At 41.2% G+C, this 13,282-nt stretch overlaps 1 protein-coding gene across 1 annotated transcript in view; it reads left to right on the forward strand.

Annotated features, from left to right (window-relative positions):
- Positions 1–4,842, forward strand: part of lrfn5a (leucine rich repeat and fibronectin type III domain containing 5a) — a 35,544-nt gene extending 30,702 nt beyond the window's left edge. The window contains exons 8-9 of the mRNA XM_028395295.1: positions 2,298–2,571; positions 3,143–4,842. Of these exons, the coding sequence (XP_028251096.1) occupies positions 2,298–2,571; positions 3,143–4,072 (1,204 nt within the window). The 3' untranslated portion in view covers positions 4,073–4,842. The remainder of the gene's footprint in view (positions 1–2,297; positions 2,572–3,142) is intronic.
- Positions 4,843–13,282: the final 8,440 nt, after the last annotated feature.

A 13,282-nucleotide genomic window follows, 5' to 3' on the forward strand; every position in this document is an offset into this window, starting at 1 on the left:
CGGCACACACATACACACACATACACACATAAGGACACATACAGACACAAAGTCAAGAAAGAATACAAAAAACTATTCTGAAAAACAATGATTTACATGAAAATGTATTTTATGAACTTGGTGTAACATAGATTATTGTATATACAGACAATCAATGTTGTCAATTGTAGAGTAAATGACTGCATACACAATGACACTGAACACAACTAACTTGGGTAATGCAAGTTTCATTGGTTTGAGAGGGACGGTATATGCGATAAGGAGTCATGCAACTAAAGTTACAAAATAAAAACATCCTGAGGTGGAGAAAAGAGAGCATGGTATTTATACAGTTGGAGATGTGGCGAGAGAGCAAACAAACCCTCGAGCTAGGTACATAATTACAGCCTATTCATAGATACCCAGCTGTGTTTTTGGAATTAAACTCAGTTGCAACTTTCAACGTCAATCATAAGTGCCTACTTTTATCATAAACAAAAAACTAATCCCTATTCAGGTAGCATATTTATTGTTGGATTGTAAGATTTAGAGCATCAAAACATTACGAGTGAAACATTGTCATGTCTTTCAATAAAATTCAGATTTGTTACACCATGTGGATAGAAGTGGTTCAACTTTACTGTTTGTTTCTAACAAGGACTCAACAGTCATTGCCTTTGTGTGTTATACACAGCTTGGGGTGGAAAGGGTTAATGATTGTGTCTGAGCCTTCATCAAACCAAATAAACCCAGAATGTATGTGCAGAGTTCTAAAATAAACATTTTTTTGAACACAAAGATACATGAATGCATTGTAGGCTAATGTAACACACAGCCACACACACACATATTCATACAAACAAATGAAGCCTGAGGCCACAGCAATAATAGGGACATTAATCTCTGCCTGTGTATGTGTGTGTATACAAATGTAGCTACTTGTATGTGAGGGTGTAGGTGTCGGTGACGTTCATCCAGTCGTTAACCTTAACCCTTCAATGTCACTTTATATGTCTCGGCATAGGACTAATGGCAGTTTGGTGTGTGTTAGTGTGTTTGTCCCCAAGGTTCATTACTATAGTGATGAAAACATCAGGAGAAGTAAAGAGGAGAACACTCATGGCCATCCAGTATTAGTATTCATGGGGTCATATGGATGATCTCACACACACCCACACACACACACTTAGAGCCTTGTGCTGTTATTCCACTGAGGGCACAGTAATGACCTACTGCTACATTCATCTGCAAGCTCTTAATACTAACCATTAAACCCTAACATGTCTCCGTAACCTTCGCTTATCTTGAACTCTAAACCAGATGCTTTAACCTGGCCAAAGTGGCCCTCTGCTCCTCTCAGTGCACTCAGGACCACGAGCTGTGAACTAGCTGCCCTCTCTGCTTTTAATGAGGGATTTCATTAGCATTTTAATAAGGAAATCTAGGAAAGCTGACAAGCCTTTTTAGAGAAACTGAAGGACAAACGTGCAAAAAAAAACCCATTCTAATGTGACATGTATCCAGTCATTTTTTAATTCAAAGAGGCGAGGTACCTTTGTGTTGGTCCAGAAGAATGTCTAAAAGCCTCAGCAGTTCTCTTTTATGTTATTTGTGAAACCGGAGGACAGAAGGTTTTAAGTACACTTTTGCTTGCTTGGAACAGTTGCATGCTGAGAAAGGACATATGCTTGGAACATCCATGCAATAATAAATCATCTAATTGGAGTCCTTTTTTGTAGATTCAGCACACGGCTATACACAGCGGAGCTGAGTGTGTTGATTCTTTATCATTTCCATTATTCCTTTCCTGTCAAGTATTTTTGCTCCTTGTTGTTTCTGGTGTCCTCTCTCCTTTTAACAATACACTGTACATACATTGTTTTCCTCTGGAGTATGCTGCCACAGGCTTTTAGAAACAAAGCATTCTGTATATGTATTATTTAGATTACACAGACGGCATATGGAGTCACACAATGGAGCCTGTTGTCATGCTGTTGGCCATCAGATCAGGATATTCAGATCACAGGTGTCCCCAAGACAAGGGACCATGCATGAGTAGTAAACACTGTTTTCTGAATTATTTAGACATGTATTGATTTATTTATTATTTGTTAGATATTTTATTTTGTATTCAAGTTAAATATACTATTTTCTGCTTGATGAAATTAAAAGTTACACAGTCTGGGAAAGTCCTTTTTTATGCTGACCTGAAACGCCAAACCAAACCACCAAACCTACACAATGTCACGGAAGCTTGAAGCCATGAAAAAATTATGTCTCAATAATTTTCCCTTTCTGTCCCTGTTTCTCCGATACAGAATGATCCCACCATCCAGCAAGAACTTCCTGGTGAATAACCTTGCAGCTGGGACGCAGTACGACCTTTGTGTGCTGGCCATCTACGATGATGTCATCACCTCTCTAACAGCGACACGAGTGGTGGGCTGCGTGCAGTTCAGCACCGAGTCTGAGTACATGAGGTGTCAGTTCATGCAGTCTCAGTTCCTCGGCGGCACAATGATCATCATCATCGGAGGGATAATAGTGGCCTCGGTGCTCGTTTTCATCATCATCTTGATGATACGGTATAAGGTGGGTCTCAGTTGGCCTCCTTTAATCCAGTCTGGCCAGAACTGAGTATGATTAGGAGGAGAGAGAGCTTTCATTCTGTCAGAAGATTAGTATTGTGGTCACACATAACACTGGTCTAATTCACAGTGGCAGACACATTGATGATTTCAAGGTCCATACAGGCACAGTTCATGGACACCTTAGATCTCTGGGTTTATACAGGCTTTGGCCACTTTTTAGGTAGGTGAACATTCATACACATATGCACAGCGATAGATAGATAGATAGATAGATAGATAGATAGATAGATAGATAGATAGATAGATAGATAGATAGATAGATAGATAGATAGATAGATAGATAGATAGATATTCTACAATTCTACAACCTTCAGCAGGATACACATTAATAACAGACAGCCTGGTGGAGGGACCTTCAGGTTGTAAAGAAGCATCTTGCATTATGAATTTAAAGTAGCAGACAGATGTGGAGGAGTTTTCAGTGTCATTTAGCCCTCAAATCCATAAAAGTCTAATAAAGTCTTTCACTTTAAAGTGACGATCGAACCGTCTTTTTTGTGTTTCTTCCTCAGGTGTGTAACTCTGGTGATAGTGGCAAAGGCGTTTCAATGTCGATGACCAATGTCCACTCACAGACCAATGGGCAGCAGTCACAGGGATGCACTGTGACTCCCAGCGCCTCTAAACATGGCTCACTTGGATTAGATGACCTCTCAGGAGGCACAAAGAAAAGGAGCGGGGCAGCAGCTGCAGCAGGAGGTGGTAAGGATACTCAGTCCTCTGAGTCTTCCCTGCCTGACTGCTCCACGGCTACGTCAGTTCTCAGCCAGACTTGGGTGGCCAGAAGCCCAACAGCAGGAGAGGAATGGGAGAAATTGGGTGAGGAGAGAGCGCAAGCCATTGTTTCATCGCCGACCGGCACCACCGGTTCCCTACACAAGCCAAAGCGGAAACCCGCTCCCAGTAAGCCTGGCTCAGCTTCCTCCAGCACTCCAGGAATGACCGAGAACCGTCCTGCTTCCTCCTCCACTACAGCTTCCTCTGCTCTCCTTGCCTCTTCGTCCCCCACACCTCTGGAGAATCTCAACACCAACCGCAACAACTCCACCTCCCTCAACCAAACCCCACCTCCTCCCTTCCCTCCATCACCATTCTCCAGCCCTCTCGCCACACCGAGCCCAGTCCTGTCCACGCGATTCAGAGAGACGCCCATCCTGCGCCGGGCTCCTCGCACAACTTCATCCACCTCCTCAGCCAAGTACCAGACTCTCCCCGTGGAGGAAGGGGGAAGGAACAGAGCGAGGAGGAGGTACTCACTCAGTGAAGGAAGCTCAAAGACTCACTTGTCCCATCAGGGAGGAGGAGGTGCACCCAAATTAGGGCGTATAATGCGGAACAAAAGGAGCCAATCAATGAGCGGGATGCTTCTCCCCAAAGACGGGGATGGAGATTCGGACAAAGGGCGGTGTGATTCTGACTGGATCTTAGAAAGCACAGTTTGAACTGGAACAAGGCAGCGACCATAAAATAAATGGTTTATTCATCATTGTTTTCTTTTGTGTGTGTGTGTGTGTACGTCTGCAGTGCGAGTGCTAATTTGACATTGTTTATAGGGGTGTGAATGAAGCCTGTTGAAGGCACATGAGGCAGTGTGTTTTGTCACTGTTTAGAATGTTTGTTTTCATGTTTGAATTTGGTTTATAGGTATGTTTGAAAAGATGATTGTGTGTCTGTGGATGAAAGTATGAATGTACTTTTTTTGTTTGTTGTCAGCCTGTTTTTTATTATTCTTTTCATAACTTTTCTCCACAGTTCTTTGTACTCAGTTTACAGTTATTTTTCCACTTCGACAGTATCCGTTTTTGCATTCGGTCATTCAGCGAGTGGATAACTTGCCTTGTCTCGTAGTGTCCTCGAGTTGTCTCGTTGGTTCCACTTTATAGCACAAAAGAAAAAACAAAAAAACAAAAAACAAGACAATGGGCTCGCCACGTCATTTCCCGATTCACACTCACCTTATCTGAAAATATCATGAAAAGGGAATTTATGCAGGAAAAAAAGAGGAATAATAAAAATAATAATAAAAAACAATACAGAACAAGAAAAAAGCACACCATTGTTAACTTTGTCACGCTCACAGACAGTGTGCATCCATACCGTGGCAAGAGAATAGCAGTCTGTGCCTTCTTTTGCACTAACAGACCCTCACTAACAGATACTGTAACTGGATTTAGGATTCCACCACGACTCCACGAACAAGGGATTAGTGCGAGGGGACGAACAGAGGAAGAGAGATTTCACACATAGCCTTTGTTACCGACTGCGGAGTACAGACCTTTTCTTGACTTATAGAGACAAAGAGTAACAAACAGATGAAGACTTTAAAGGACCTCTTATGAAATTGATATTTTTTAAAAGGAAGAAAAAAAAAAAAAAACACTTCGAGCTTTGAACTGACATTGGTATATTACAGCCTGCGTTGGTCACAAGCTCTGAGAAAGCTTCTGTACAGAAAAAGACAACATGTACTGTGTTGTTATGTTGTGTAAAATAAAAAGGGATAAAAAGAAACCTGGAAATGTGATGGCTGTTTGTTTTTATGACATGTCAAAGTATATATTGTAGTGGCAGCACTTTTCTATCACTGCACCTTTTCATCATTCCATTGTCTGACTGTTTATTTAGAGCAGACCTCCCACTGTTCCCTGACTGCATTTATTAGCAACTCAGAAAAGAAACTACTCACAGGAAGGCTTTGCTTATGTGCCAATGAGTAAGACTCATGGGATATGTCATTGGTGAGTGTTTAAAAAAAATTATATATTTATATTTGCTAAAAGTGTAACAGTTGGCTCGGAAAATAGATCAGAAAAAAAACCCACTAACATGATTCAGCTAATCACCTGTTAAATAACTCATGCTGGAGAGGATAAGAGGGCAGAGCCTCCAGCTCTCTATACAGTATGCTGTCATTCTCTTGTACAACGCTCTCCAAACCAACAGATACTTGCTTTAACACAAGAGATGGTACTCGTGCAATATATGTAATTGCAAAAATAATCGAGATTACATCCAGACAGAAGGCAGTAATGGAAAATTAAGTTTATAAGTTATGTTTATCATGGATTTACTTGAATGGGCTCATAGAAAAGAAAAAAAAAACAACACGATGTAACCAGCTGCAAATTAAAGATAGGAGCCAAAGCTCAGATGCTAATAGAAAATTATAAGCAATAAAATCCATACATGACATGACAATAAGACTGATCAGTTTATGTTGGTACATACACACCACACTATCATCTATCTATTCTAATACACATGTGCTTGTGTAGCACCAAATGGAGGTAAGTTAGTTTGATTCAAAAGTAAGTACAGACTAAAAAAAAATCCATATTCCAGTAATTTCATCCAGCTGTAAATACTACAATAAAAATGATGTGCACATGTGCACGGCGTCAGGAACGCAGAGGTAATCTGTTACCATAGAGCTGCACATACAGTAACAAGGCGACCTGTGGGCCGCAGCCAGTATGGGTGAAGTCACTTTCAGTTAACATCAACGCAGGAAATTGATTCACAAGGCAATTAAATTACTGAAAATTATTTGACATGAAACAGTTCTGACAGGCAATCGCCAATGGATGTTCTCACTTCAATTATCAGACACTGCAGTTTTAATGAAGTAAATTGAATTGACAGAACTGGTGGTGAATCATTACTGACCTTTGTAAGCATATTTCAGTGTTTACTATGTGTTTTTTAGCAGTACTTGGCTCCTGCTGGAGGCCCCTCGGGTTAAATTATTAGTAATAAAGTCAGTGAAAGTGACATGTTTTTATCCTGATCAAGATAAATTAATTAAAGAGAGTGAGAAGCCAATTCAAAACCAAATTACCCCCACAACCACCACCACTGCCGTACTCCTATCACTCTCTGGTTTTAGATTTCAATAGCTGATGACGCCAGCAGACATCGGGTGAATGTTTAAACAGGAACCTGAGTCACTGGAGAGATATAGTAGATGAGAGGGGGAAACAAAACACCTTCCCACAATTCTCTTTGTTTAATTTGCGCAAAAAGCCTGCACTCTCTGCAAGACAGCTGTTCTGTTCAGCCGCAAAAAGGAACTCTCATTCTTTACTTTAAAAATGTGCCTGCATGGTTCATGTCTCCTTGACTGACCTTTCAGTGCCTTTCTTAAGCTGTAAATGCTTAATGGTAAGAGGCTTTGGAGGAGAATATCCCTCCCTATATCCTTCTTCCTCATTTCCTCTTCCTCTCAGTCGCTCTCTCTTTTCCTGCTCTTCAATTCATCTCAGTTTCTTTCATTCATCTCTTCATATTTTGAGGATTTAGCAACAGCTTTTGTACAGTGACTGATAGTTTGTATAACAGCAGAAGAAGCTTAAAGTAATAATATGCGGCATTTATTCAGTATTTCAGCTAATAAAGACTCACATACAGAATAAGACACAAAACTATATGAATGAACTGAGAAGCAGAAACCCACGTGTTCTAAATGACACCATCATGATCCAGCAAGGTCATTTTGTGGAAGAAGAGGCCTGGATGGTAGGCAAGACCAAGAGGTTAACCCCAGAGAACCCCTAAAATGGCATCAATATAGTGTGTGTATGTGTACAGTGATTAAATTTGAGGCTAATTTTGATTAACTTTTAACATATAAAATCACATAGTGGACCATAAGCTAGCTGTCTTGAAAGGGTTAAGCCTTAAAGCAAAAGCTATTGTAGCCATGATCACTTAGGAACATCAACAGCTTTACAAAACAGGTTTGTACTCAGGCTTGCTTTTAGCCACTAGCCTGGTGCTGGCATTAACTTTTTTAAACTTCATTTAATTCACCAGTGAATAGGGACTGTTCACTACTGGTACTGTAGTGTGTGTGTAATGTGTGTGTGAGCCTTAGTCACAATGTCTCTGCCAAGATGGGCTTTTGCTGTTGTCTGCTTTCTTCTGTGTGTGTGATCTTCTTAGTTGGTCAAGTTTCCCCACCACAGTCTCACAGTCCTCTCCCCAAGTTCCCCAAACACCCACTCATGGTTCCTGCAATTACCCACATTACGCCATCCATATGGTTGTATGAGGATCCCATCCCACATGCGCACACGCAGAATATCCTGTGGCTTTGCACTGAATTTCCCATTCTACATTATCTGTGCCTTCAGGGGCTGTGGTGCAGTATAATGAAGACAGTAATTATCCTGCGCTTCGTGTGTGTGCATGTGTGTCTATGCATGTGTGCATGTTGTCTTTGCTGTATCAACTTTTGTCAAATGTCAAAACGAAGGATTAAAAAAATGATGATAAAATTGGGGACATGATGTAAAAATCCTCCAGAGAAAAGCAATGTGTGTGTGTGTGTGTAAGGACAGAACTATGCCGCCTTTCTCCCTTTGCTCATGAAGCCAGAAGGAAAGCTTAATGAGTGTGTCAGCATGTGCTGGCCAACTGTGGGGATGTGTTTGTGCATGAGAGAAAGAGAGCGTCAGCAGGAAGTGTGTTTGTGTGATTCTGCTCGTGGAAAGTCGTGAGTGAAGCCATCACCTCAAAACAACATAATAAGATTGATTTTTGAATAATATCCCACTATAGAAGTGCAACGCGTTAATATAGCCACATCATTTTGTATTAAGCAAATGAAGCATTGCAGAAAACAAATGAGCCACTGCTTTGTTTTTATTTATTTATTATTTTTTATTCTGAGAGTTACCAACTAAAGGCAGGAAAAAAAACTAATCCTCTGAAAAAATGAAATAAGATAAGATAAGATAAGATAAGATAAGATAAGATAAGATAAGATAAGATAAGATAAGATAAGATAAGATAAGATAAAACTTTATTAATCCCGAAGGAAATTCTTGTGCCAGAGGTATCAAGTTGCATTACATGCAGTTAAGTACAGAGTATAAGAGTATAAGTGTCACTATAATCCAAAAATAAGAGTACAGTACGCAGTATGAGCACAATATATGATACATGGATACAATATGGAGATGTAAGGTGCTAAGTAAGCATAAATATAGTGGAGGGAATGACAGTGATGGCCACTGGCAGGAAGGACCTCCTGTGGCGTTCTGTGCTGCTCCTCGGTAGTCTCAGTCTACCGCTGAATGTGCTCCTGTAGGACAGCAGTGTGTCGTGCAGGGGGTGAGACGTGTTGTTACGAATACTGAGGAGTTTCCTCAGTATCCTCCTCTCTGTCACCTCCACCACAGACTCCAGCTCCACTCCCAATACCGAGCCAGCCTTCCTAATGAGCTTGTTGAGTCTGTTGGTGTCGGCCGTCTTCATCCTGCTGCCCCAGCACACTACAGCGTAGAAGATGACGCTGGAGACCACCGAGTGGTAAAACATCTGCAGCATGGTCTGGCAGACGTTAAAGGACCTGAGTCTCCTCAGTAGATACAGGCGACTCTGTCCCTTCCTGTATATTGCCTCTGCATTTGTGGACCAGTCCAGTTTGTGGTCAATGTGGACACCCAGGTATTTGTAGCTGTCCACAATGTCCACGTTGGTACCCTTGATGCTGACCGGGTTAGGGAGTGTCTGGTGCTTCCTGAAGTCCACCACCAGCTCTCTTGTCTTTGTGACATTCAGCTGCAGGTGGTTCTGTCCGCACCACTCCACAAAGCTGTCCACCACACTCATATACTCCGCCTCCCGACCTCTGCTGGTACAGCCCACAATGGCAGAGTCATCCGAGAACTTCTGCAGGTGGCAGGACTGTGAGCAGTGTCACCAATTCAATTATGCAATATGCGATTAGGTGTTAACAAAAAAGATGCACGTGTCCTTTTTAAACGTTCTTCATGTTTATACACATTTTAAAAAAAGAAATCCATGACGGAAGGAAAAACGAAAATAAACTAAACTATCCTCAGAATAGATAAAAGCTCCTTGAGATGAGGCAGCTCACAGAAATGGTTGTGTTCCTAAGTAGATGTGGCATCATTTATCATCAAGGGCTTTCGTGGCAGCTTTGTGTGAATGTAAGAAAAGCTTTCAGATATTTTTGTTAAGAATTTCGCACAGGTGAAACACTGTGTGTGGAGGAAATGTAATGGCACGGGGAAATGTTTAAATGACTTTGACCTTTGACATTATGTATTAAATTCCTGATCCTCCAAGTCCATACAGGTAACTGTATAATGTCAGAATATGAACATGAACATAAAGCTCACTACATCCCTTTTTTCCTGCAAAGCACCAAACTTTTGCTTCCAAAACTTGGTAAGGAACATTAAAGTATTTAAAATCTGACGATCACACGTAGTCCCAGTACAGTAAACAGGCTCACACATAAACATGTATTTTTAGATTTGATTTATTTCACTGCCTGTAACTGGTGCCCAACTTCTTCCTCCAACTCCTAAAGTGTCTCACTAAAAACCTCTCTGAGTATGTTGATACGCTGGTAGCCAACAACAGGATGACAGTATAAAGAAGAGTCTGGCTTAGTTGCAGATTGTGTTCTTTTAAAGCTGTTCTGTCCCGGAAAACAAAATACACACTGTTGCTCGGTGTTGCTTTTACTCCTTGAATTTGACTTGCCAACCAATTAGTCACACAGCTCAGGCATTAAACAGAGTATGGTTGGTTGAAGTAAGAGAACAAACACCTTCCTGCAGTGCCATGCTGAGCGGAGGATGTCTGGCTTGCTCACACACCACGAAATGCAAAAAAAACTGGGTAAAGAGCCGAGTGGCAAATACACTTGAGAGGCTTTGCGAGGTGAGGGACTCAGCGGAGGGATGAAAGGACGAGGGAGGTGTACATACAACCCCCCTGCACCACGCTTTCATCTACTCTTTCTCCACCCTGCCATCCTAAAGCACCTTAAGTGTACACTCTCCTGCAGTATTCTCCAGGGGTGCCAGGCTGATTTGAATACTCCATGCTGTCTGACTTTTTTTTTTATTTAATATGGTGCCCCTCCTGGTTTCATGAGGCACAAATGAAAAAGGGAAGGAGTGTGACATGAAAAAGGAGGGGTGGAAGCGGTGCAGAAAGGGAAGTGTGATGAAAGTAAAGAGGTTTGAATCCATATTTATTAACTTGTGGGGTGAACAGTTTGTTGGAAGAAGTTCTGCACTTCTGAAAAGGTATAATTTCTATAGCAGTAAGTATAGATTTGTGAACAGAGCGTGTGACAAAGATGCAGCTTTTTTCAATGCATACAAACAAAACAGATTGCTGCTTATACATGCTGGGTTGAAACACTATAGAATAGCACTGTGTTATTTTGTATCTCTATAAGAGCGGATACCTCAATTTGAGGTCATGTCTTTTGTACTTTTTAGAATATGGGGGAAGGTGAACTGCTGAATGTAAATATGGCAGACAGAACCTGGAAGATGACCCCTCAGTTGGGAACCCTCATTACTCTAATGGCCCTCTCTACACTGTGTGTTTTAGCAATCTTATAAGACCACTGCATAACACTGCATAAAGGTGAAGTGTAGCAGCTGTCACACTTGAGTCATCCTAAATTTCTGACACCGCTACAAAATTTTACCTCATGATATCTTTGGTCGCAAGACGTTGACAACGGCCGTTGTGGTGTAACCTGTCTCACAGTGCGTCGTAAGACCACTGTTTACGATCAAAGATATGTCCACAATTCTCCTACGATGCTCGTCTTTTGTCTAGCCACGGCATGATCCAATAACTGTGTGCATTCACAACAAACTCCAAATGAATGAGACACTGCATACTGAAACATTTACCATTTACTCAATATGATATGGAACATCTTCCACCAGATCCCAAGAAATTTCTCCATCAATTTCTAACCAGGGATGAGCTTTTGAGGTCCAGCAGTTCCAACAAGAGAGGAAAGAATGATTCAAACCATCTTCAGTTTTCAAAAACATGTGAAGACCTCTATTATCTGGAATGTGATGTTGTCACAAAGTGTCAGAAGTCTGGCCTGAAGTTAAACCACATGGATGTTGGTGTGAAAGTATCTTAGATGATTTGGTTCCCACCAAAAAGTGTTTGCTGCCTTGATAAGAAGGTGTAGAGAATTTACAACCAAGTAAAAAAAAAAAAAAAACGACTAAAATTCAAATAATTGCTCTGTTTCCAATCCAAGTTTCAAGATTAAGCATGTCATTAGAATCAAACTCCAGTGCCAAAGTTTTAAAAAGCATTAGATTTTAGGAAAATGATCCCACAACAACAACATTTGCAATATTTATATTCGGAACTTTCAGGGAATTAGTGGAAGACTGAGTTTGATAGATACAGAATAAGTGCATACAGGAGGTAGGGTGATAAATATGGGTAAACGGAACTGTGGGATAAATATACTGCGAGTGAGTGAAAGAAATCAATGGCAAGGCGGCAATGAAAAAGAAAAAAAAAAGGTAAACGGTGGCAGCCTCTCCCTTTCCATCCCAAAAGCTTTCCATTCTGCTGTAATTTTCTTTTCTTCTGCTCCCAGTCTGTCTCCTCACCGATTCCCTCCATCCCAGCAGTGCAGGCAGTGTTTGCCAATTTACTCCACGCTGCACTATGAGCATGCTCTCCAGTCCCTCTCTGCAGATGGATGAATGAATGGTAAGTGGAAAGATGTTTTAAAGGAGAGAGAAAGAGAGAGAGAGAGAGGAGGCTGGTAGACTGACAAGGGGAAGGAGAGAGGGGTGAAAAGATGCATAAATACATGTTTTTTTAAGAGCAGTGTGTTGAGGAGGGAGTGGTGAATGAGAGAATGGAGAGATGAAGGGAGGAATACATGTTTTTTTTTTAAAAAGGATTTGAGGATTCATCAAGAGAGATAGATGGAGCAATCTGGTGGAGTACAGAAAACAACAGTGCGCCTCAGAGTCTGTAGAAATAGCAGCATGGCTTCAAAGAGTGTAAATTCTACATTTTTGAATGTTATGTAGAAATATAAAAGAGGAAAGGTCAATTAAACCCACACTACACAAGCCTTAGTCAGTATATATTTGAACATATGTATCAGTTGACATTTATATGTGTCTAAACTTCCCCATGTGGTGCTATATAGTTTAGGAAACTAATAACACAGAGAACATTTCAACATATAATCTATATAAAAACACAGGATTTGAAATAATATATATAACCTTCCTCCAGACGCCCACATGGGAGCAGGTGTATAGATACTCTAAATCAATTGGGCTCTACCTAATACAACCCCCGAGGCACTTATGCAAAGGTTACACACCCATCATCAAATCACCACACACTCAGCCAAGGAGGAGGCAAAAAAAGTTTGCCCAGTAAGTACAACCAAAACAAAATCATCACCAGCTCAAGGATGTATTTTATCATCCTCTCTTTCCAAAGAAAATACAAGGCACGGACAGACATAAACGACTGCTCGAGGAGTGTTGATGGAGAGTGACGGAGAAGTGAGGACGTACTTCTGAAAAGTACTCTTCAGGTGACCGGAGCATGAGAAGAATACGAGGGAGAGCGTGCAGGGAGAATAAATTTGAGGAGACCGAAAGAAGTGGATGGCAAGAGAATAAGAGGGAGAAAGATTCGTGGCAGGCCAAGAAAAATAGGAAGGCAGATGGACAGGAGAAGTCACAAAGATCAAAAACAGATTGAGTTGGCTGTTTATTTTATCAAACCAATATTTTCTGGTAGAGGGCAAGAGGGAGAGTTGGAGGGAAGGAGGAAGAGAGGAGAAAGGATACATCCCAGCATCAAAG

The sequence above is a fragment of the Parambassis ranga genome, chromosome 22 (assembly GCF_900634625.1).
Source record: "Parambassis ranga chromosome 22, fParRan2.1, whole genome shotgun sequence".
Taxonomy (NCBI): domain Eukaryota; kingdom Metazoa; phylum Chordata; class Actinopteri; family Ambassidae; genus Parambassis; species Parambassis ranga.